Here is a 25,133-nt window from a genome sequence, read left to right as displayed (position 1 = left end):
CATGGATATTGATAATGTAAAAGCAAAAGGAGTATATTGAAGCGTGTCTAGGGCATCAACATGTTAATTTCTATCTCCAAATTGAGGAAAAAATGTATAGTGCACCTGGACCATCATGGTTCTTCAATTGAAAATTTGACACTTGGCTTGAAAAAAATTTAATCTCTTTCTTCTCTTCTCTCATCAGCTTTCTCTCTCTCTCTCCCTCTCACTCCTCCGCCTCACTGAATGTAGTGAGCTCCAAGAGCACTAAATATGCTCTCCAAATTGAAGGGTGGAACATGGTCTCAATGGGGCCCCTTTTTTCCTACTGACAGTGTCCACTCTATTTCTAATGAACAAGAACATAAGTGAAAAACTTTGAACTATCATTCTTTATAAAACAAGCTCATTCTTACAAAACTCATAATATTATCAAATTATAAGTAGAGGCAATTTAAAAAAGAAAAAAAAATTTGCTTAGGCTGAAAGAGAAATTATCTTACAACCAAGCTACTATCATGCATCTTAGTTTCTGAACGACCTTAGGTGTCCCAAATCATCACAACCGCTATTACTCCAATGCCCAAAAACACCGCAAGAAACTTGAAATATGATGAGTCGACCTTCATTGGTCTGCGGGGTACATATCCCTTTGCCAATAGATGGTTTATTGATACATAGATAAACACTCCACAAGCTAAACCCATTGATATAGCAAAGATCCAATCAGCCACAACACCTTGTGTGGTTGCATCTAATACAATTCCAATGGCTACACCAATCGGACTAGAAATGGCAAAGGCAAAAGCATAGACTGCACATGATATTAGTGGCCGATTAGGCATCATCCTAAGAAGAGCAATACCCATGGCAATGGCTGCAAATATCTTGTGCAGACAAATTGTCCATAAAGCTTTCCAAGCATCTTCTTTTGTCTCAGCAACTCCAATTGCTAAGCCCTCAAACACAGAATGAGCACAAAGGGCAACAATCAATAAGATGGAATCTCCAATTGAACTGAGCGATGCAAGAGCAGGGTCTGCAAAGTGGTGATTGGTAACAGCTTGGCCCTGTTAGCATAGAAAACCATAAATTACTACTATATAAGTGATGACAAGCTTAAAATGATGCTATCACAAAAGAAGACTTTGTTTAGCACACATTTCACTGGTATAAAACTTTGAATATCTAACCTGGTATTGTGACTGGGAAGTAACACCATTGCCACTTCCTTTGCCCGTTTCAGCCCCTGCAGCTCGAACAAAAAAGAAAAGGAAGGTAGCTTTATGTTAGACAAAGTGAACCTAAGGATATTCAAATTCAATTTCATATTTGTTAAATCCATGTCCTATTTTAACAATAACAATCTTAAAAAGTGCTAAACAATAGTATAAGCCTGTATATACCCTGTAGAGCACAACACTTTGGAAATTCTATTGTGGACCTTCTGACTTACTACAACCCTAAACGAACCATATACTGAAATAAAGCAACCAGTGGGTTTTTCTTTTTGGAATTTCATATTTAAGCACCCTTTGAATTTTCAAATCTATGTGAGGAAAATATTGGGTACTATTTTTAACCCTAGTTTGTAAGCCCAAGCATGCACCACCAAAATTGCAACCATTTTAGCCCAACAAGTAACAGCACTATTCAAAGACAAAAGAACACAATTCTCAAAATCAAATGGAATTTCATGATCAGAAGACATGATATTGTTTCCAGCAATCAATCAGCTTAAAATTCACCATTCAACAAAAACGAAACAAACACAGACCAAAACTGTAATCACTTCAGCCCAAAAACACAGTTCAAAACAACGTGTTCAAAACATGATTTTCAAAACTAAAAAAAAAAAAAAACAAACAGAATCGCATGATCAAAATATATGACGATTTTCGAAGCAACCAATCAGCCTAAAATTCACCATTCAGCAATAACAAAAAACCAACCTTGAAGCTCAGCATCAACTCCATTAACAGGCTTATTCCTTCTCAGCTTCAACAAAATCGACGAAATCAAACAATCCAAAAGCATGGTTATCAAATAACCCATACACGCCAACATGAACGCAAAAGGGTACTCTTTTTTTGTCAAATCCGCAAAAGTCTCATTAGCATCACTGAGAAAATGCATCATAGCAGTTCCTAGAAACACCCCACCCGCAAACTGGGTCCCAAAAACCAAAAACCCCTCGTTCCATTTCAACACATAGGGCGAAACCCCAGACACAAAAGTGGCAACAAAAATCACAATCAGGCACCAAATCTTGGCCAGAATCAAGGGCCTTGCACGGAGGTCGGGAGAATCACCATCTCCGCCGGAGTCACCGTCGCCATCTCCGTCGTCGTGGTGGCCGCTGTGGGCTGAAACAGAAAAGAGGAAGAGAAAGAAGAGAATGAAAAAGAAGAAGATGCTGTAAAAGCGAGACATTGGGAAAAATGGGTTGCAATCCCAATGTCATGGTTTTTGAGAATTTGAAGTTGAGTTTATATAGAATGAAATGAATCATAGTCAATTGGGCAATTGGGGTGGTTGCATTTGAAGAGACGGTTCGTGACTTTGTACTACACACAGATGAAATAAAGAGACACCGTACTACGTTGGACTATTTTGGGAAACTGTTAAAAGCTCCAATCTAAACGGGAGAAAAAAAGCGTCTGTACTGCATTATTTGAAATGGCATTTTCAATTTTCAATAGTACATTAGTACTGTCATTACCTAAATTTGAGATAACTAATATTTACACAATCTGCAAAATTTAAAAAATGGGAAATAAGGAAAAAATATCAGTTTATACTCAATTTTCGTTATTAATCTATTTATATTTAACGATTGATATATTTAATAAATTAAAATGAGGAGGTTATAGTTTTTTTTTTGGTATAATCTGAAGAGTATCCATATTTAACCTCTTCTATGACCTAATCTTGTCACCGGAGTACGGACCCAAGGCTATCCTTTATTGGAAAGGATGAGACAAATACCTCATTCGAAGATAGAAACACGTCCTCTGGACTTCAAAATTTTTCCAAGAATTTGCTTGAGACAGGATTTGAACTCCTGACTCAAGCAAATCCTTGGAAACTCAGTTGCCAACTGAGCAACCCTTTGGGATTTAGTTATCACATTTTTTTCTTATTATCTCTTATTACTAAATCTTAATCGTAACGATTGTAATTTATTGAGTCATACTTATTAATTAATTATTAATTTTTAATAAATTATAACCGTTAGATTGACGGAAATCAACAGTTAAGATTTGATAGCAAGAAGTAGTAAGAAAAAGAGATAGAAAGTATAACCTCTTCTAATTAAAATTATTAAATATAAATAAAATTAACAACTAAAATTGAGATGATAATTTATACCGTTATATATGATAGATTATTCGTATATCAGTGTAAAAATTAAAAAAATGTTACACTAAACTTTGGTTATTATTTTGTTTATGTTTGGCGATTTATATATATAATATATCAAAATCATTAAATATAAGTAGATTAAATAATTAAGATTAAAAATATAATTTATTGATATAAAATGATCCTAATGCATATGAGGACGAATTATCTTATATCGATATAAAAAAAATTATATTAATTATAAATTTATATTAATGTTAAAGAGTGAGTGTCGTAATTAATTATATGAGATGTGATGTGTTCGGAGACTTTTCCTTGTAAACTTCTTACTGGTTTATGCGTCTCCTCACCGTTACCGTCAATGATTATGATGCATCGACACAGACACAAGATACGGGACATAATATTTTGACACGTTAATTCTAAAAAATATTAAATTTTGACACATTAAAATATGTTTTGATATTAAATAATATTTGTAATATATAATATAGTTTACATTTTATACATATAGCAACTCATAATAACTCATATACTAATTAAATATTCAAATTTCATAACATAAGCAAAAATAATATAACATCCCAAATGTAGAGTGTAGAGTGTAGACCACTCATAAGTTCAATTATTTTTATCTCCATCTTGAATAATCATTGGTGCTTTCATTGTACCTCCTGCCCTCATCTGATCCGTGACCAAGTTCAATTACTCCGGTCCGATCTGCATGCTGAGTTGCATACAATGGTTGAATCGGTTCGCGCTACTCACCTGGGCATACTGGGGTCCGGTCCAGTGGGTCTTGCTTCTTCTTCCACTGATACTTCCAATCACTCCCATGCTCAACGTCCTCGACTAGCGTTTCTGCGTTTCGCTTTCGGCGATCCCACCGATTGGCTTTTCGCAGTGGATCGTTACTGCCTGTACCATCAGATCCCGGATGGTGAACGATTACTCTTAGCCTCATTTCATCTCGATGCACCAGCTGCTCGTTGGTTCCAAGGTCTAAATCGGGATGGGTTATGTACATCGTGGGCTAATTTCACGACTGCCTTGCATCACCGGTTTGGCCCTACTGATTTTGAGGATGCCGCTGGCATGCTCACTAAATTGACACAAGTTGGATCTGTCGCTGATTACCAGATTCAATTTGAAAGTTTGTCCAGCCAGGTACGCAATATTTCCCCAGCTCTATTGAAGAGTATGTTTGTTAGTGGTCTGAAACCTCAGATCCGTCAGGCTGTATTGACGATGCGCCCACCAGACCTTCATGATTCCCTTGCACTCGCACGCCTGTTTGAAGACCAATTTTCAGATGAGAAACCCATTCATAAACCATGGGGTCCTCGAACTTCTCACCCACATGCCTTACCTGCCCCTCCTGCATTTACCCCATCGAAAGCACGCACCCCGGAGGCCTTACCTGCCATTCCCATCCGCCGATTGTCTCCAGCGAAAATGCAGGTTAGGAGGGATCAAAATTTATGTTATAATTGTGGCGAGCGTTATACGTTTGGTCATAAGTGTAAAGGCAAGGCTACACTTCTTTATTTTGCTGGCATGGATGATGAGATTGAATTTGAGCCTGACTGTGATATTGAGCCCAGCAGCCCATTGCCTTCTGAGGCAGTCATTGACCCCACACCGGTTCCAGAAATTAGCCTGAATGCCATGTTTGGCCATCACTCATCGCGATCATTCTGATTACAAGGTTCCATTCAAGGGCAACCAGTCCAGGTTCTCATTGACTACGGCAGAACGCACAACTTCTTATCATCTCGCATGGCCAACTATCTAGGTCTTACACTCTAGTCTATCACTCCATTTCATGTACAAGTGGGGAATGGTGAATCCATGGTTTGTCCAGCGGCTTGCTACAGTGTTTCCTTAGTAATGCAATCTCATCAATTTGTGGCTGATTTATTTGTACTTAACCTTAAAGGAGCAGATGTGGTATTGGGCATTCAGTGGTTGGCCACTTTGGGCCTGATTCTCACTGATTACAATACAATGACTATGTCCTTTACAATCCAAGATATATCCAATACGTTGCAAGGTGACACGACTATTAATCCAACTGTTATATCCTCATCCCAATTGTCCAAATTAGCAGCACACGATGGGCTTACTTCTTGCCTCATGTGCTTCACAGCTACAACTTTTAAGGAAGTTTGTTTAGAGGATACTACGGGCCTGTCCGAGGTCACCCACGTCGATCCGGTCATAGCCCAGCTTTTGGGCCATTTTTTGGATGTATTTGCCATTCCACAGACATTACCTCCTGATAAGACTCACAACCATCACATAAAGTTGCTGCCACATACTAAGCCTATTCAAGTGAAGCCTTATCGCTATCCCCACTTTCAGAAGTCTGAAATTGAGCGATTGGTACAAGAAATGTTGAACAGTGGTGTTATTCGCTCAAGCCATCTGATTTCAGCTCACCTGCACTGTTAGTTAAAAAAAAGACGGCACGTGGCGATTTTGTGTGGATTACCAGGCACTTAATGCTGTGACTATCAAGGACCGTTTCCCCATTCCTACAGTGGATGAGCTCCTTGATGAACTACATGGAGCTACTATTTTTTCTAAGCTTGACTTGCGTTCAGGGTACCATCATATTAAAATGCAACCTATGATGTTCCTAAGACAGCATTCTGAACTCATCATGGATATTACGAGTTCTTAGTGATGCCCTTTGGGCTGACTAACGCCCCATCTTCCTTTCAGGCCACTATGAATGAGATTTTTGCTGAATTTTTACGTAAATTTGTTGTAGTTTTTTTTAATGATATTTTAGTTTACAACCCATCATTGCAGGCACACATGGCCCATCTGGAGCAGGTGTTACAATTATTACGGAATCACCAATTTTTCGCAAAGAAGTCTAAATGCAGTTTTACTACTGCTTCTGTGACATTCTTGGGCCATATTATTTCCAAGGAAGGAGTGAACCCCGACCCAGCTAAGGTGCAAGCTGTTAAGGACTGGCCCATTCCTAATTCCCAAACTCAGATTCGCGCTTTTTTGGGTCTATCAGCGTATTACAGACGCTTCATTGAGCATTATGCTAGCATTGCCGCTCCCTTAACTGATCTACTGACTCGTGACGGCTTTGCTTGGTCCCTTAAGGTTTCTCAGGCTTTTGACAGATTAAAGGAATTACTGATTACAGCCCCCACACTGGTTCTACCGAATTTTTCCTTACCCTTTGTTATTGAAGTTGACGCTTCTGGGGTGGGAATTGGGGCAGTCCTGCTGCAACAGGACCACCCTATTGCGTTCTTTAGCAGGAAATTGCCCCCATTGATGCAACGTAAATCCGCTTATATCCGTGAGTTGTTTGCTTTGTCGTCCGCAGTAGCGAAATGGCATCAATACTTATTGGGGGCACCATTTATTATCCGCACGGATCACCAGAGTCTTCACTGTTTAATGACTCAGGTAATTCAGACCCCTGAACATCAGCAATTTTTATCAAAGCTACTGGGGTATGATTACTCGATCGTTTACAAGTCTGGAAAAACAAACAAGGTTGCTGATGCCTTATCCAGACGCCCAGACCATGTTATTTGGGGCTCCAACCCTCAACTAGCAGCCCTTACGGGCCCTGTTTCTAAGTATGGTTCTTTATTACAAACAGAGTTGTCCAATGATCCCTATGCTACTAAAATCATCACTGAACTACAAACAGACAGTTCAACTTGGCCACATTGGCAACTTCACAACTCTCTCTTGTATCACCGAGGACGTCTTTTCATCCCAGCTGGCTCCACGCTAATTCCCTTGCTCCTTGCCGAGTTTCATTCGTCCAGTTTGGGGGGGTCATGCTGGTAACCACATGACTTTGGTGCGTCTTTGTGCCAATTTCACTTGGACAACAGTAAGAAAATATGTTAAGACTTATATCCGGAACTGTGAAATATGTCAAAAAGTCAAGGCAGTGAATCACGCACCTTATGGGCTGTTACAACCACTTTCCATTCCGGATGCGATTTGGTCTGACCTCAGCATGAATTTTATCACCCATTTGCCTCCTTCGGCTGGGTACACCACCATCTTTGTTGTTTGTGACCGACTGACAAATGGTGCGCATTTTGCCCCTTTACCACCACGTTATACAGCTGCTAAGGTGGCATCAGTCTTTTGGGAGACCGTCGGTAAGCTTCATGGCCCATCGCAATCTATCGTTTCTGACCGAGATCCTCTCTTTCTGAGTGAGTTCTGAACCACCTTATTCAAACTGCAGGGTACCAAACTTAGCTTCAGTTCATCATATCACCCCCAAACCGACGGGCAAACAGAGCGTACCAACAGGGTTTTGGAACAGTACCTGAGGGCCTTTGTTCATGACCAACCAGCTACTTGGTCTCGCTATCTGAGTTGTGCAGAATATCACTTCAATACAGCCTTCAATTGCTTTCTCGGCTCATCCCCATTTGCAGCAACTTTTGGCCGTTCACCTCCTTGTCTAGTCCAATACTCCTTGGGTGCCAGCTCTCTTGAAGCGGTAGACTCCAATCTTCGCCTTCGTTCACAGATCCTGGGGACATTGAGGCAAAACTTAAGGAAAGCACAGAGCTTTATGAAAGATTCAACTGACAAAAAGCGAAAAGACATCACCTTTACAGTTGGTGATCTGGTTCTACTTCGTCTTCAGCCTTACCGCCAAGTTTCCGTCTTTCGCCGCTCCTCGGCAAAGTTGAGTCTCAAGTTCTATGGACCCTTTGAGATCCTGGAGCGGATCGGTGCTATCGCTTACAAACTCAGGCTACCGGAAGGTTCGAAGGTTCACCCATTGTTTCATGCTTCCATGCTGAAACCGTTTGTGGCATATCGCCAGTTTACATTGCATGATCTCCCTGCTGCACAGACTGAGATTCCACCAAGGCATACACCTGTAGCAGTGGTGGCGAATCGGACCATTTGGAGGAAGGGGGTGGAGATACCTCAGGCTCTGGTGCAGTGGGCACACTTGCCTCCAGAAGCTGCGACCTGGGAAGATGAAAGGGAACTTTGCTTTGACGGGTTTGAGACCACCAAAGAGGTACTACCTCATCATCAGCTACCCTCCACCTCTTCAAACACCAATCCGAGACAAGCTGCCGACAAGTCCACCAATCAGGATATAGGGGCTTTAATTTCATCTCACCTACCATCTGACTTCCCTGTTGCGCTGGCTGATACGGTTCCACTTACTTGCAAGGCTCCTACCAATTGGGTCACTAAGGACCTTGCGGACAAGGCCCATCTTGATGGGTAGGCAATGTAGCGAACAGGCCCAAGAGGGCAACAAAGCAGCCCAAAAGACTAAATGATTATTGGGTTGTTTAATGAGTATTTTAGGTTATGGAATTTTATTTGTAATAGATACTATATAGTCTAAGTAAGGAATAAATAGAAGACCAGAAAAGCTTTCACAAATTCTCTCTCTTCTTATTTCTCTCAATCTCTCTTCTTCCCGTTCTTAGCTAACGCTACAAAGAGACTTACCGGGAATGTAGACAACGAGCCGACGACGAGGAAGAAGAGACAAAAACAGAGATGAGGCGACGATCAACGACGAAGAAGAGAAAAAAGTGGCTATCAGCCTCCAGCGTGAACGAGATAGGTTAGGGTTCCAATTTTTTTTAATTTTTATTAAATATTTTTACTTTTTTTTAATTGTAATTTTATTTTATTTTAAAAAAAATGCTAAAACTTGTCCACATACGTTAATCGCGTGTCAGATTCGGTCAAAATTGCATGTCTCACTAATCAATGTGTCCCAAAAAGTTATCCGACAGATGTCTGACACGCATTTTCTTCCAAAAATCCTGTGTCTGTGTTTCAGAGGTCACCGTCGTCTCTAGCATATTTTCTTCTTCTTATTTTCTTTTTAATCACAGAAAGGGAAGGACACTAGAAGTAGAAACTCTATTTTGCAACCAAAAAAAAAAAAAAAAACTCCATTTTGTCTTGTGTGTTCAATTGGATATTTACAAAATCTGTGGCTCCGGCTCAAGTCTAAATAAAGAAGACGAAGTCTATACAACGAATGGCGAAAGGAGACTTTAATTCTGTTTTATTGCTGAATTTTTTTTTTTTGATTCTATAAAGTTTTATGAACATTTTTTTTTATAAAACTATGACACTATGATTTAAATTTATCATTTTATGCAAATTATTCAAATTTGTTTATGACAAGACGAATTCTAGTGATGTTTTATGAATATCTCTAAACATGTAAAGTATGACAATACACATTTTTAACCGATCAAATCATAACCTTACATGTATATATAGGGCTTATCATTTCTCAAGCTGCTTGAGATAATTTTATCTCCGACTATTAAATCATAACCTTACAAAGATGGATTAATGATGATAAAGGAAGAGAGAGAAAATGAGAATCATAACCATTCAAAGGTGGATCAATTAATATAAAAAAATAAATAAACAAAACGACGTCGTTTTGGAGTGGCAGGAGATAAACTTATCTCAACTTGCCGGAGAAATAATTTTGCCATATATATATATATATATATATATATATATATATATATATATATATATATATATATATATATATATATATATATATATATATATATCAAGTGATCAGAGTCAAAATGGAGAGAAAAAAAACTCGGAGATAAGTCATTCACTTAATTTGCATAAATTCCCTTATATAATATAGTATATAAATTAAGGGATAAAGGAGAAAAGATCCCCTTCCTGCTAATACACATTGTAGAAAGAAGACAGAAAAAAGAGAAAAGTAAAGAGAGAAAAAAAAATTAAAGTGGGTCTCATATTTAATTTATGTTTTCTGAAAGATTATTTTTCTCTTATATTAAATAAGAAAAATAATCCCCATAAATTAATATAGATGATCTAGAAGATGATGGTTGTTTTTAGTCCAATAATGACGTACAAATGCTCGCAAAATATGGTTTTGTTTTAGGAAGAATTAATGGAAAATATGCTAACCACACAAAATTAATCAGAAAAATTTTCATTGTTGTTATGGAAATAATCATTGTTCATTTTCCTTTAATTTTATATTGGTAGTATTCCCTCTCATTCGTTCTCCCCTTGCTTCATGTTTACCCCATATAACATAATCAATATAACATTTTGATTCATTTTGAGAGTAAAATTTATAGTAAATAATCTTTTCGGTCTTCAGCAAATTTTACGATACCCACTTTAGTCCCTAGCAAATAAAAAAGTTATTCGTGGTCACTAAGAAATTTAAAATGGATCCATTTTAGTTCTTTTGAGGGACTAATGTGAGTTTTTTTTTTTAATTTATGAGGGATCACGATTTCAACTAAATGAGTCCATTTTGAATTTTTTAGGGACGCACAAATAGCCTTTTTATTTAATAGGGACTAAAACCGGCATCATGAAATTTGCTAAGGACCAAAAAAGATATTTACTCTAAAATTTATTTACATTGTATTGTTTAATCATGTGTTAACTCCTTATTAAGAAATATTAAAATAAGCATTTATCATAGAGGTTAAATTTTTTAAATGGTGTAATTTTTTTAGTATATATACATAACAACGAAATACTGAAAATATAAAAAAGAGGAGACCCAGATATTTTAATATTATGTATATCAAACTAAGTCTTATATAAAGTAATAAATTGCTTATAATGATTATCTAGACCCTTTCCATTCCTGAGCTCTGTAACTCGGACACCAATTATTCTCTTAAAGGTAAGTAAACTGTCACCTTTTGAAATATTTATTTGGAGTACTCTAATAATATTATTTTGTGTTTAAATTAAAAGAGATTAGTTTCATCTTTAAAAGTGTTAGAACATATTGAAAGATCAAAAAATAAAATAAAATAAATGATGGTTTTCAAAAATCAAATCTATTGACTGATGATGAAGTCATGATCTTAAGACATTTGATGTATAATCCTACAAGAATATCATGTTATTAGTTCCTATAATAATCCACATTATTAAGTTTTGGTAAAAATGAAAATTAAGTAAGCATTCAAGGAATTCATGACAAGTTAATCATGGAATTAACATGATAATATGAACAAGGATACAATTCATGCCAAACAAGTCAATTATGACTCAAAAGGAATTATGAGAAAAAATTAGGTACATAAATGTCATTATGGGAAAAGTTTAGGGTCAAATTGTTAAAAGGCAAAACTTAGCTTAAACTAAATTTTGATGTCATAATATGATTCTTTGGGAAATTTAGTGGTATGAAAATGATCTCATTAGTGTTTGATTTTGATTAGATGCTAGTTATAATGGTTGGAAAGCTTAAGGATCTAATAGACATTTTTAACAAAGTTTAAAGGTCAATGTTTTTAAACACTTAAGTCTCCAAATATCATAAAGTCAATCACTTTTCTTTCTTTCTTCTCCACCGACTAGTAAGCAAGGGAAACTCCATTGGAGAGCTTGTGAAGCTTAGGTGATAATTATTTAGCCACTTTTAAGCCAAACTTTCTTCACTGGGATTGATCCTTAGGTCCTATGCAACATAACTGATGCTCTCCGGCAAGTATACCGATCGCACAAATAATATAATGAGTAAGTAGAGTATCGTCTCCACAGGGATTGTAAACCAAGTACTACAATAACCAGTCCCCTTAAGTTGGAAAACTCGGTTTGTTGTTTGGAAAATTGTGAATTGAATTTGAGTAACAATTTGAAATAAAGACTTGTTTTTATTTTTTTATGTAAGAGAAATAAAACAATGACAATGAGAATTGATTTAAAAATATGAGAAAGGTATTGTAGCTAGAGCGCACTCACCTTATGATCCCCACTTCTTACTTTGGATTGATTTACAACATTAATTTATAAAATTACTCGGATAAATTATTATCTAAAATAATTAGTTAAATCTCAATCCCTTGGCAATTTAACCTTTTAATCTCCAATTGGAATCCTAATCCCTTAGCAATCCCTCATGAAAATTAAGCGATGAACTCTATAATTTAGGCATCCACAATTCAATACACATCTATTCCTAGCATGCATACGAACCGTTATCCTACCCCCTTTCAGGATGAAAACCCCAATATCCCTATCTAGGGTTCTAACCCTCAGACTATTATCAACTATTAGAGTGATCAATTCTAATAAAGAAAATATCAAATACGAACAAGGTAGAGATAAAGATAATTATATAAACGAACAATTATAAATCAATCCGCGTAACAAGGGTTCACATAGGGTTGTGACCCTAACTACAATAAAAGAAAACTAGCCAAGCATAATCATGGCTAAAAATAATCCAATATTCAAAAGCATAAAATTAAGAAGAAAAGAGAAGAAGAAGAACTGTAGAAGAATCCTCCTGAGCTCTGCCGTCGGTCTCCTTCTGAAGAAATAGGTCTGAATCCTAATTCTGTAAAAAGGATCCTATTTATAGGACTCTTTTCCTTCTTCCAAAAATACCCTCATAGCATCACGGTACAATTTCCCGCAACCCGACGTCAATTGGCGCCGGTGTGGCGCTACTTCGCGCCGCACTTCTGAAAAGTCGTAACACTTCCTCGTAACCTGGCGCCAAGTAGCGCCATTCTCCTTCAATATTGGCGCCAAGTGGCGCCACCATCTTTGTCTTTTTGGGCGCTGATGAGCGCCATTCCTCTTCAATATTTGGGCGCCTAATGGTGCCATGTTCTTCATGATTGGGCGCCTAGTGGCGCCATGCACAAGGTCTCCGCTGCAAAGTTCGCAATCTGGCGCGGGTTTGCGCCAGTGTGGTGCCAACTTGCGCCAAGTCTCTGGTTGTTGTACTGTGATACATTTGTGCGTGTGGAGTCGCGTTAACATGCTTTTTATAATTTGCAATTTTCACTCCTCTTTTTCTGTAAAAACACAACCAAAAGGTGAATATTATTGACATAGAAAGAATCAATGTAAATAGCAAATATGTATTTAAATTGCTCTCTTATGACCCAATTCTTATCAATTTTAATATGGAAAAACCACACTTGCCAGAGGCACATCAATAACCTTAGTCTTATATCATCTTAGAAGGCCTTGGTTGTTGAGATTTCTCTTCATCTTTGTGGCTGGTACTGTTCACGTGCTTAGAGGAAGGGTGAATTTTTGAAGCTTTTAAAGTACGAAAATGGATGCTTGGAAGGTTTAGAACTCATCCAAGGTAAGAAACTTCAATTTGAGTGGTTTAAATTCAAATTATAAACTTAGGTTTTCATGATTATGGATGAACTTTGATATGTTAAATCATGATGATAATATGTGTTTTGATGTTGTGCATTGGTCTAAGATTGGCTTGGAGTTAAATGAACCACGTAGGAACCATTGGAAGTGTGTAAGATTTACAAGAACCTTCCTAGTCCATTTTGGCCATCATGCATGGATAGTGCTTGAAGGATTGTTTGTGATGAGTTTTATAATGGATATTGTTCTTTGATAATGTTGGAACTAAATGAGTTAAGTAGGAGTTATTGCAAGGTTGAGAAATTCATGATTTCCCTAGGTACATAATTCAGCCATGCCATGATTAGGTGTGTAAGAAGTCTGTTTAATGACATGTTAAATGGGGTTAATTTTTGTTGGATGTCTTAATGTTGATTAAGCTAATTAGTAGGTGCATGAAAACTTATGATAATGATAAACCCCTAAATATAGGTTTCGGTCACTACATGGAAAAGAACCTAGGAAGCTTTGTTAATTTTTAAGGAAGCTAGGAATCTTGTTTCAAGTGCATGACAAGTAGGTTTAGGTTGTAAAAACCTTATTTTACCTAATATCCATGTCGGGATCACAATATGTGAATAATCTTGAATAAATTAGATAATTGGCTAAAACTTATTTTGTGGCATGAATTGGCAATAAAAAGTGTTAGACTGACCAAGTGAATCACCATGTATATTGTTGAAATTAATATGTAAAGTGTTGACTTCTTGAATTGCAAGTAACCTGTGTTGGTGATTTATGGCACTTTTGTTCATGGTATTAGTGTGGAATCAAGGGATCTAATCTTGAAAGATTAAGTTTCAAGTTAAACAAGCATTGGAAGCCCTAGTTCTTGTTCATTCAAGAATAGGGTAAGCAATTATGAATTATTTGGTGTTTGGACTATTAGGTCAATATATGTAAAACATGATTTGATTAACAGTTCCAATATCCTAGGTGAAATAGGTGATATTGGTGTGCAAGCTATTAGGTGTGTGAAGTTTCTTAGATTTTTAGTATCATTGCAAGGAAAACTATTATAGTTAAGCTTTCGGTTTAGGAGTCTTCTCCTACTTTGTTATTCCACATGGTCCAATGGGACTTTGATTTCATGTTTGTATGATTAATGAATGTTAGATACATAATATAGTTGCATTCATGTAAGACATGTATATATGACATGATTTGATTAATTTGGGGGTTCATGGCCAGTGAACGCATACATGTGTGTACCTTTCCAATGAAGACTCATGGTTCTGGGATGTGTATGATCCGGTGGGGCACAAGCCTATGGATTATCATGTATGATCTTCCATGGGGACACATGGTTCTCAGAAGTATTTTTTTGGACTCTCTTTGCGGGATACAGCCCCTGGAGGTGTTTTGTATATGGTGAAATATATGATTTCTTATATACCACATTATATAACCTTTCATGCAGGAAGTGAACTCATAGGCTAAGAATCACTCCATAAACCATGAGTTTACTGAGATTATTAATATCACCCTGTATGGTGAAATATTTCAGGTACTCCAGCAGTAGTAAGAGAGCCCTACTAAGGCAAGAGGCACGTACAAGGTGAATAGAGGACTCAACTGGAGTCGATGCATAGTTTATTTTAGATTATTGTATATATATATATATATATATATATATATATATATATATATATATATATATATATATGTTTTGTAGAGCATGAGGTATATGATCATACATATGTACAGTTTGATATCCATTTTGAGAGGCATGTATAACCTTTGTATCTTTGTATACTTTTGACATGAGTATGTATATGCATGCATGTCTATCAGGTAGATGATATTATTAATGACACGGAGCCATAATCTGGTATATGTATATATGAGTTGGATTTTTCTATATTTCAGGTATCATGTATAAAGGTGGGATTTTATCCATTGTTAGTCTAATTTTTAGCTGGTATACTGTCCATAAAACTCTATCCAGAATGGTACAATTTATCATATTCAGATAGTTATTGACAATTGACTATGGTTACAGGAGTTCAAGTTAGGTTCCTATACAAGTATGAGATTGTACATTTTATGAAAATACAGAAAAATATTTTATCCATGGCAATATGTAAGGAAAAATACAAGGAAAAAGTTTTCTAACGTAATTACCTTGAGTAATAGTGAAACTTTTATTAATTCTTCCACTACTTTATTTATACAAGTAAGATGCGCTTTATACCATTTTGCATGTTAACACACCGACTCGAGACAGGACGTTACATTTATGGTATCAGACGAAAGTCTAGGAAATTCCTTTATGTATTTCCATAAGCATGATGCTTGATGAGTGGTTTATGATGTCTATTATGATATTGCATATGTAATCATTTAGTGTGGGCTTGATCAACTCATTCCTTTTTGTAATATGTGCAATATCTTGGTGAATACTAGGAATCCTTGTAGAGTTGAAAATGAACAGCCAAATCCAATAGCGGCAGCTTTGGCTAGCATGCAGTAGGTATTGGTTGCAAATAGACAAGCAGGTGCAGAAGCAAACCAATAGGCCTATCAAGCTACGCTTGATGCAAATAAATTGAATAATCAACATATGATGAGACTTATGATGGAAGAGTTCAAGGCATGCAAGAATGATAATCAGTCACCATCTTCACCTACACATTCACAATAGCCACAGGTTCAACAACAACAACAACCACCACATACTCTTTAGTAGAGGGAGGCATTGGTGGAGCAGGTGATGGAGCAAGTAATGATGAGGGTGAAGCTAGTCACTATGCAGGTAGTGCTAAAGGCACTAGCCATCATGTAAGTAATGTTCAAATGCAGGTTGAACATGTTGGTGAAGTAGAGGCATTCGAGAGAAGATTGATTTCTTTCATAAAGCATAAGCCTCCAGCTTTCAGGGGAACATGTGATCTAGTGGTAGCAACTAAGTGGCTTCAGGATATGGACAATTTTTTTAAAGTTATGTCATGCCAAGATGATTAAGAGCTTCTTTATTCTGTGTACATGCTAGAAGGGAATGCAAATTAGTGGTGGTCAAATACCACACAACTTATGGAAGTACAGGGACAAGCAGTTACATGGAAGATGTTTGAGAATCTATTTATGGAGAAATACTTTCCCCGAGATGCTAGGGAAAGGAAACATGGGGAATTTGAACCCCTAGTTCAGGGTTCAAGGACTATTGATGAATATCTGGCTAAGTTCTATGAACTTACAAAATTTGCCAACTACAGGGTTGTACTGCCTACTTCTGAATATCTTGTTGCTAAGTTTTAGAGAAGTCTGACTGAGGAAATTGCTAAAAAGATAGCTAGCAGTGAGTTTAGAGATTTTGCCACATTAATCAATCAGTGCAAGAAAGTAAAAGAAGTCTGTATGATGTTCAAGAAGCCTTCAAATGTTAAAGAATATGATACTAAAGGTACTACTAGCAAGACTCCTTTTTGGAAGGGCAAAGGCAAAAATCTATAAGTTAAACAATCTGGTAATAAGTTTAAGAGATCTAGACATTAGTAAGGTGGTAACTGCAGGTCTAATCTGAAATGTACTAAGTGTGGTAGATTTCACCAGGGTGTCTATTGGAAGGAGTAAAATATGTGTTGCAGGTGCAGCAAGTTTGGCCACTTTATCAAGGATTGTCCCTAGAATATGGGACAAGCTACTCCTCTACAGGTGATCTAGATTCCGCCAACTACGGGTTGAGTTTATACCCTTGATCCTCAACAGTCAGAGAGAGCTCCAGACCTTGTAAAAGGTCATATCTTTATTGATAATTATGATATAAGTGTGTTGTTTGATTCACGAGCTACGCATTCTTTTATTATGAGTCTTGTTGCAGTGGGGCTAAATCTACCTATGTATGAGATTTCCCATCCTTTGGACGTTAAGACCACCACTGGTGAAAAATGTTCAACTTCTATGATTTGTGAAAATGCCAAATTCATGTATAAGGGTCAAAATTATACTGTTGATCTAGTTTGATTGGACATGATTAGTCTAGAAATAATTATAGGTATGGACCAATTGATAAAGAATGATGTTATGATTGATTGCTGTAGTAAGAAACTTATTATGTCTCCCATAGATGTTGTGCATGATTCTCCTTTATGTTAGTACTTCAGGTTATAAAGGCTTTGAAGGAAGGAGCTAATGGTTATGCTAGTGGGAGGTTTAGTGAGAAATACTAAGCAACAAGTCACTGAAATTCTAGTGTCAGGGAATTTGTGAAAGTATTTCCTGATGAGATTCCACAGTTTTCACCAAAAAGAGAAATTGAATTCTCTATTGACTTATTGTCTGATATAGGGCCTATTTCTATGGCTCTATACAAGATGTCACCTCTGGAGTTATCAAAATTGAAAAAGCAGATTAAAGACATTTCTAATAAGAATATTATTAGACTGAGTGTATCTCCTTGGGGACACCAATATTGTTTGTTAAGAAGAAAGATGGAAGCATGAAACTGTGGACTGACTACAGGAAGTTAAACAAGGTTACTATCAAGAATAATTATCCCTTACCACATATTGATGATTTGTTAGATTAGTTGAGGGGTGATTCAGTGTTTTCTAAGATTGATATGCGGTTCAGGTATCATCAGATCTGGGTTAAGACAAAGGATATTTCAAAGACTACATTCAGGTCCAAATACAGATATTATGAGTACTTGGTAATTCTATTTTGACTCATTAATGCTCCGACCGTATTCATGGATTATATGAATAAGATATTCAAGCCTTATATGGATCAGTTCGTTGTTGTGTTCATTGACGAACATCAAGTTATTTTTCTATCACGACAGGTGTACACCAAGGCTCTACTTTGAATCCATATCTTTTCGCTCTAATTATGGATGAACTAACAAAAGATATTCAAGATGAAGTGTCATGGTGTATGTTATTTGCAGATGATATTGTGCTTATTGATGAGACAAAGGCTTGTGTGAACAGAAAATTAGAATTGTGGAGAAGCACATCAGAGTCTAAAGAATTCGCGCTAAGTTAAAGTAGGACTGAATATATGATGTGTGAGTTTGCTCTAGCAAAAAGTGGAGATCACGATTCTATGCATTTGCTTGGATAAAAGGCATTCAAGAAAGCTTTTTTTAGATGTTTGTGATTTATTTTGCAAAAAGGTAAAGAGATTAATGTGGATTGAAACCATAGAATCGAAGTAAGTTGGATAAAACGACACAGTGCATCAAGGTTTTTATATCACAAAATTCCTTTAAGGCTAAAAGAAAAGTTTTATAGAACAACAGTGATGCTTACAATGTTATACAGAACTTAACTTTGACCAGCACATAGGCAACATGAGCATGACATGAGCATGTTAAGATAGGTGTGTGGTCATACAAGGATGTAGAAGATAAGAGATGAAGATATTTGACTAAAGGTATGTGTAGTGTCAATGGTTGAAAATATGAGAAAACATAGATTAAGATGATTTGGACACATAATACGAAGATTCCTAAATGCTCCCGTAAAATCAAAAGTTTGTTACCAAGAAATTGACGCAAAGAAAGAAAGAGGTCAGCCAAAATTTATTTGGGTGAAGTAGTAAACAAGACTTAAATGATTGGAATATAAATTGACAAACAATGTATCTTAGAATAAATTAGAGAAAAGTTATTAGCAGTGTGGATTGTTAAACTTGTTTTTAGTCATTTTCCCCGATGTCTCCTTCTATTTATTACTTTACCTCTTTATTTTTTCCTTTCTAACTTTTATTTTCTCTTACTTGTTTGTTTTCTTTATTTTTTTTTAATTTTAATTTTCAATTTCTATATTTAATTCCTAGTTTTATTTTTATTTTTATTTTTTTCTTTCTTTTCAATTGAGTTTATTGGCCAACCATTCCAACTACTTTGAAATAAAGATATTGTCACCGAAATATAATAATTTTACCATTAATATCTTTAAAGCATATATACCAACGAGAGGGCAAAAAAACTTTGGCCAAGACGATCGTTGCATACAGATGCCATTAGAGGTTCCAGATGCCGTGAGTATAGATCCAGATGCCAAGAGCATCCATAAAAACATTTCAAATAGAATTTGGGCATGATACCAGCTCTAGATTCCAACACCATTTCAACCATCAAATTAAAGATGGGTTTTAGAAAGTTCATTATTATCACCTTAGATTTTTTTTATTAGAAGATTCTGGCCTAAGATTCTTGATGGTGATTGGAGCACAAGAGTTGAACCAAGCTCCCAAATCTTCCCTCTTCTTTCTCTTCCTCTCCTTCTTCTTCTTCTTCCCTCCATCTTCCCCCTCTCTCTCTAGTTCTTCATTTATTCTTCTCTACTTTTATTTTAATTCCCATAAGTCCCACCATAGTTTTAATTGTTTATAAATATAAGTTCCATAGTTATTAAGTCCTAATACTCGGATAAATAAAATTAAGGTAATTCGAAGTATTATCCATGCAAAATGTGAAATTATGAATAAAGTGAAATTTTAATTTTCCATACTTGAGGAATCTAAGTGTAGTTTCTTCATTATATTCCCAGTCCTAAATTAGAAAATTGAAATAAATATACCATAGAATTTTTAATGAAATTTCACATTTAAGAGCATGCTTCATTAAATTATTTAAAATAGTTAAATAGGATAATTTGAATATGCGAGAATTGTTTTAATAGGAACCTGGGAAAGTCCTTAGATATTAAGGAGTGTAAAAAACCATTACTTTTCAAGCAAGTTTGTGAGTATCAAATAGTTGTTTGTGGCATAGAATAAGAGAAAATAAATTGTAAGTAATTAATGTTGTGGGGGTGAATTCGCAACTTTTTGCAACATTTTCAATAAAAGCTACATTGGTTAATGATTTATGATTTTATCCTAAAAAATGCATAGCAGAGGATTTGAAACTTTATTCCATAAGTTATAAGAGTAATGGGAAAAGGTTTGCATTATATGCAAAAGTCGTATTGTAATATTAGGCTAGGTTTGGGCCATGGATAAGGATGTCTCCAAAATCAGTCCTAATCATTTATGGTAAAACTTTACATAGTGGGTACCAAGTTGTTGAAATCATTAATGTGTAAATTAGACCAATTCAAGATGTGAAGTTGTGAACTCACAAGTTTTCAAAAAAGAAAGAAAGATGTGAACTCACGAAACTTCCAATTTAGATTTAACTATTTAAATCGACTGATGAAATTAGATGACATTATAAAAATGACTTACATGGAAAAATTATGAAATATATAAAAACTTTATGAAGTATGAAAATAAAGAGTTCAAAATTTATGGTCACGAGGAAAAGACTTATTTATATCAGAAACAATATTTGTAACAGGGGAGGTAACAAACCAACACAATTCGATTATTTATTTAAAACAGCATTCACTAATTTTGCAATTAAATCCGAACAAAGAACCACAAAATAGTTCCATAACAGAAACAATATGACAACTAGCATATGACTAAATCAGCTAGATATCATTCATTGCAATTTACTCGGTTTACAAGGTTTCACTCACTCAGCACAAAAATTAAAGATTGAAAATTTATCTCAATGCCTCTGCGATTTTTCTATATCTACAGTTCAGTCCCTTATACACAAAGGGTTAGATTCCACTTTTTTTTTATCCCGTTCAGTTCAGAAATTTGTTGTCCAATTCAGGTGGCTCAATTGGGGCTGCTGATATCCACCAACCTGTGCTCCAGGAGCAGCTGCAGCCACCCCAACTCCAACGTTATTGCCAATTGCTGGTCCTAGATGATGATGATGACTAGCAATAGCAGCTGGCTGTGGAGGAGTATGATACATACAAGGGAATTGCATGTGTGAAGACTGAGCTGCAGCTGCATTGAAGGAAGCATGACCGGTGTGCGAAGGCATGTACGCTGCATGAGGTGTTTGCCCCTGCAAGTTATAGTATGGAGTAGATTGCATGCCAGGATGAATCTGACATGGATTCTGTAACCAGATTTCTGATATCTCAGCCTGAGGATTTTGGATATAGAGATTATCTTTGTATTTGACTCGAGATGAATCTTCTAAAGCCGTTGCACCCCAAACCACACCAGGAGATATCATGGCATAGCCAGTTGGATTACCAAAATTTCCAAACCCTGTAGGGCTTCCAGCAGGGACAGGCTTGAACTGCTGAACTCCATATTTAAGGCTGTTGGCATTAAGATGGGAACCACCTCCAAGCATCAACAAGTAACTGTTGCCATTTGTTGGGTGAGGATAGGGAGCATTACTTGAATTTGAATATCCAAGCATGGCCATAGGTGGAACATAGACCGGGGACAGAAACTGATGATATGGCATAAGGTTAGCAAAATGTGAAACATGAACTTGTGGATACATATGAGCCACAGGAGGTTGCTGTTGCACCATAGCAATGGAGGATGCGGGAATACTATTGGCAGCATGGGAGCTCAAACCCTCCTGAAAAGATAACAAACCCTGCCCTCTTAAAGTTTCATCCCACAATGTTGGTCTGAAATAAGGAATGTCATAACCAGTTGGAGGATCGTATGCCGAGAAGCCCGGCATATCATGGGAATCTTGCTGCTGTGACTGTGACTCTGAAGGTGCATAGGACGGACTTGTATCACGTACCAACCCAATACTGGCATAACTGTCGTCCAGATTCTGAGGGTTTGAGGAGTCTTTGATATCAAGCAATTGTTGCTCAGAAGTAGCACCAGCTGATGCTAGAGAGTTCGACCCAGTACTTGTAATATTGTCATCCCGTAAGTCTATCTGTTTGCTCCCAGGAACATCATCAGTGGACAACTCTGGAGTCAAGCTTGCAGTCGATTCTTCATTTGATTCAGCAGCTTCTATTAATGGATACTTCGATTCATGCATCGAAGAATCAAGTTGTATCCCAATGGTACCAAAGATCAGCTGACAACGATCAGTTTTCGTAACTCGAATATGCTGTGGTATGATGACATTTTGGGTATCATATATATATAATTGGGAAATTTTATCTTGAACCTCTGCAGCGTCTGATTCTATATCTATAGAATTTTCAGCTGGAGGTGAAGCAGCTTTTTTAGGAGTTCCAATCACTCCAGAAGTATAGCTGTTAGACTTCTGACTTGATTTAGGTTTCCACTCTTTTTTATTCTGCTGGGAAACTCTCTGATGTCCCGCGAGTTGTTGATGTGGCCTGCTATTATATTGATTGTTCAAGGACGGCCTACTAACTGTCATGCCAGGGAATGAAGGTTTAGTTACATTAGTTCGACTAAATTGTTCAGTCTTCGAGATGGCACCAACTGATTGAAAAATGTTCCGAGAATAGTTTATTCTTCTAAGAACATTACGTTCAGATGGGATATGAGATTTCATTCCTTGACCAACATTCTCAGAATGCCTCCTTGGGTCAGCTGAACCTTTGTTCCCAATATTCCGAGGCTCCTTCTTTCTGTCTCTCCTTCTCCTCACCTCATGGAATGGATCTTGGTTGAGCAATTTCAGAGTGGCTTCGTTAGGATCCATGTTTGTTTCCTTAAGGGCTACATAGATATCAGCATCAGAATGATTCCCTACGATTTCCTTGATGGATTGGATGGTTTTGCACACTATAGCTGAGAGTATTTGTGTGCCAGCTCCACCTTCAGTTCTGGAAACAGGGACCATTGCACCCAAAACTGAGAAGAACCCAGATAATCAAACACCAACACAAAGGTTAAAAATTAAGATGAAGAAGAAGAGAAGGGCAAGGGAAGATTTCTTGGTTTTCTTCTTCTCAATCGAGAAAAATAAAACAAAAAGACGAAAGAAACAGAAAGCGGTTTGAGGGAAAAGAACAGAAGCAGCAATAGAGTGAGGGTTCTGAAAACGTTTGACAATATAACCAATGTGGGAGTGCATAAGGGCGGGAGTAATTCTTTTTTTATATACGCAATATCCCCAATGATATCTTTTTTTTTTGGTAAGCAATCTCCAATGATATCTTATTTGATATATTTTATTTTTCACAAACATAATTTAAATTTAAATCAAGTAATAGAGATTTAGAATATTTATTTAATTATTTTCTTTATTAATACAGATTTTCCAAATTGATTTTTAAGTTTAAATCACAAATCAAATCTTTATTTTGTTTTCCTTATTAATAATAATTGTTATTTTGTTAATTTAAATCACACATCATGGCAAAAAAAAATTAATTTAATGCTTTTTAATAAATTAATTATGTATTTATTACGGTTTTAAAAATAATTACACATTTATTGCACAATATGACACCCAATTTGGGTGTCACTAAAGACGCCTAAATTGAGCGTCACGCAAGAGGCAATCACGTCTAATTTAGGCGTCACTCATTGTTGACACGTGTCATATAATTAAAAAAAAAAAAAATTAATCACAAAACTTGTGAAGGCCATAACTTTTGACTCGGTTATCCAAATCAAGTAATTCTTTTTTTGATTCCACATAACTTATCGAGATCTACGGAATGACATGTAATTTGACATATTTTATTTCTCACAAACACAATTTAAATTTGCAAGAATGGTATTATAAGAGCGGTTAAACCCAGAAGCCCCTGAGTTCTGGATTTGTGATTTAATATAATAAATAGATGAAATTTTGATTTGTGATTTAATTTTTTTTTATAATTTTTTTATTATAAAAAAATTTGGTTTGTGATTTAAATTAAAAATAAAAATAAATACTATTATTAATAAGGAAAAATAAATAAATATTTGATTTGTGATTTAAACAAAAAAATCAATTTGAAAAATCGGTAGAAATAAAGGAAATAATTAAATAAATATTATAAATCTCTAAGGAAGAAGGATATTATTTTCGAAATTAAAGATTAATGCTTTAAGCTTCTGGGTTGTTATTTGTGTTCTGAAATTAATTATGACTTATGAATGTTTTACAAAAATAAAATTACCTAAACTAGGCGTGATTCCCTCTTGATTGAAAACCAATTTAGACGTCATTGGTGACGTGTCAGGTGTTCACACGTGTTAACACATGTCACATTTTTAAATTCAGAAGCCTCTGAGTTCTGGATTTGTGATTTAATATAAAAAATAATTCAAGATTTGATGTGCAAAAAAATTAATTTAATGCTTTTTAATAAATTAATTATGTATTTATTACAGTTTTGAAAATAATTACACATCTATTGCACAATATGACGTCTAATTTGGGCGTCACTAAAGACACCTAAATTGGGCGTCACGCAAGAGGCAATCACGTCTAATTTAGGCGTCACTCATCGTTGACACGTGTCATATATTTTATTTTATTTTTAAAAAATTAATCACAAAACTTCTGAAGGCCATAACTTTTGACTCGGGTATCCAAATCAGGTAATTCTTTTTTTGATTCCACATAACTTTTCGAGATCTACGGAATGACATGTAATTTGACATGTTTTATTTCTCACAAACACAATTTAAATTTTCAAGAATGGTATTATAAGAGCGGTTAAACCCAGAAGCCCCTGAGTTCTGGCTTTGTGATTTAATATAAAAAATAAATAAAATTTTTATTTGCGATTTAAATTTTTTTTATAATAATTTTTTATTATAACAAAAATTTGGTTTGTGATTTAAATTAAAAATAAAAATAAAAATAATTATTAATAAGGAAAACAACATAA

The 25,133-nt window shown here is 35.8% G+C and overlaps 2 protein-coding genes across 3 annotated transcripts in view; both read right to left on the bottom strand.

Annotated features, from left to right (window-relative positions):
- Positions 1-2,571, bottom strand: part of LOC133307623 (zinc transporter 11) — a 2,919-nt gene extending 348 nt beyond the window's left edge. Inside the window, exons 1-3 of one of the 2 annotated variants that reach the window (XM_061508165.1) lie at positions 1,935-2,571; positions 1,176-1,231; positions 1-1,052 (exon numbers count right to left, since the gene is read on the bottom strand). The exon at positions 1-1,052 is cut by the window's left edge and continues 344 nt beyond it. In XM_061508165.1, the coding sequence (XP_061364149.1) occupies positions 525-1,052; positions 1,176-1,231; positions 1,935-2,415 (1,065 nt within the window). In that variant the 5' untranslated portion in view covers positions 2,416-2,571 and the 3' untranslated portion in view covers positions 1-524. The remainder of the gene's footprint in view (positions 1,053-1,175; positions 1,232-1,934) is intronic. The other variant, XM_061508166.1, reaches the window with a different exon arrangement.
- An 18,568-nt stretch (positions 2,572-21,139) lies between these two features.
- Positions 21,140-23,146, bottom strand: LOC133307611 (GBF-interacting protein 1-like). Its single transcript, XM_061508153.1, has one exon. The coding sequence runs from the start codon at positions 23,144-23,146 to the stop codon at positions 21,140-21,142; it is 2,007 nt and encodes a 668-aa protein (XP_061364137.1).
- Between the last annotated feature and the right edge of the window lie 1,987 nt (positions 23,147-25,133).

This window comes from Gastrolobium bilobum, unplaced genomic scaffold (genome assembly GCF_033153095.1).
Source record: "Gastrolobium bilobum isolate Gb01-03AN ecotype WA unplaced genomic scaffold, APGP_CSIRO_Gbil_v1 utg4632, whole genome shotgun sequence".
In the NCBI taxonomy this organism is placed as follows: Eukaryota; Viridiplantae; Streptophyta; class Magnoliopsida; order Fabales; family Fabaceae; genus Gastrolobium; species Gastrolobium bilobum.
The sequence above is the reverse complement of the archived record's forward strand: the minus strand, read 5'-3'. Positions and strand labels throughout refer to the sequence as shown.

What these genes read in the sequence shown, in the direction of transcription:
- LOC133307611 (XM_061508153.1), bottom strand. Translation starts at nt 23,146, where the DNA reads ATGGTCCCTGTTTCCAGAACTGAAGGTGGAGCTGGCACACAAATACTC.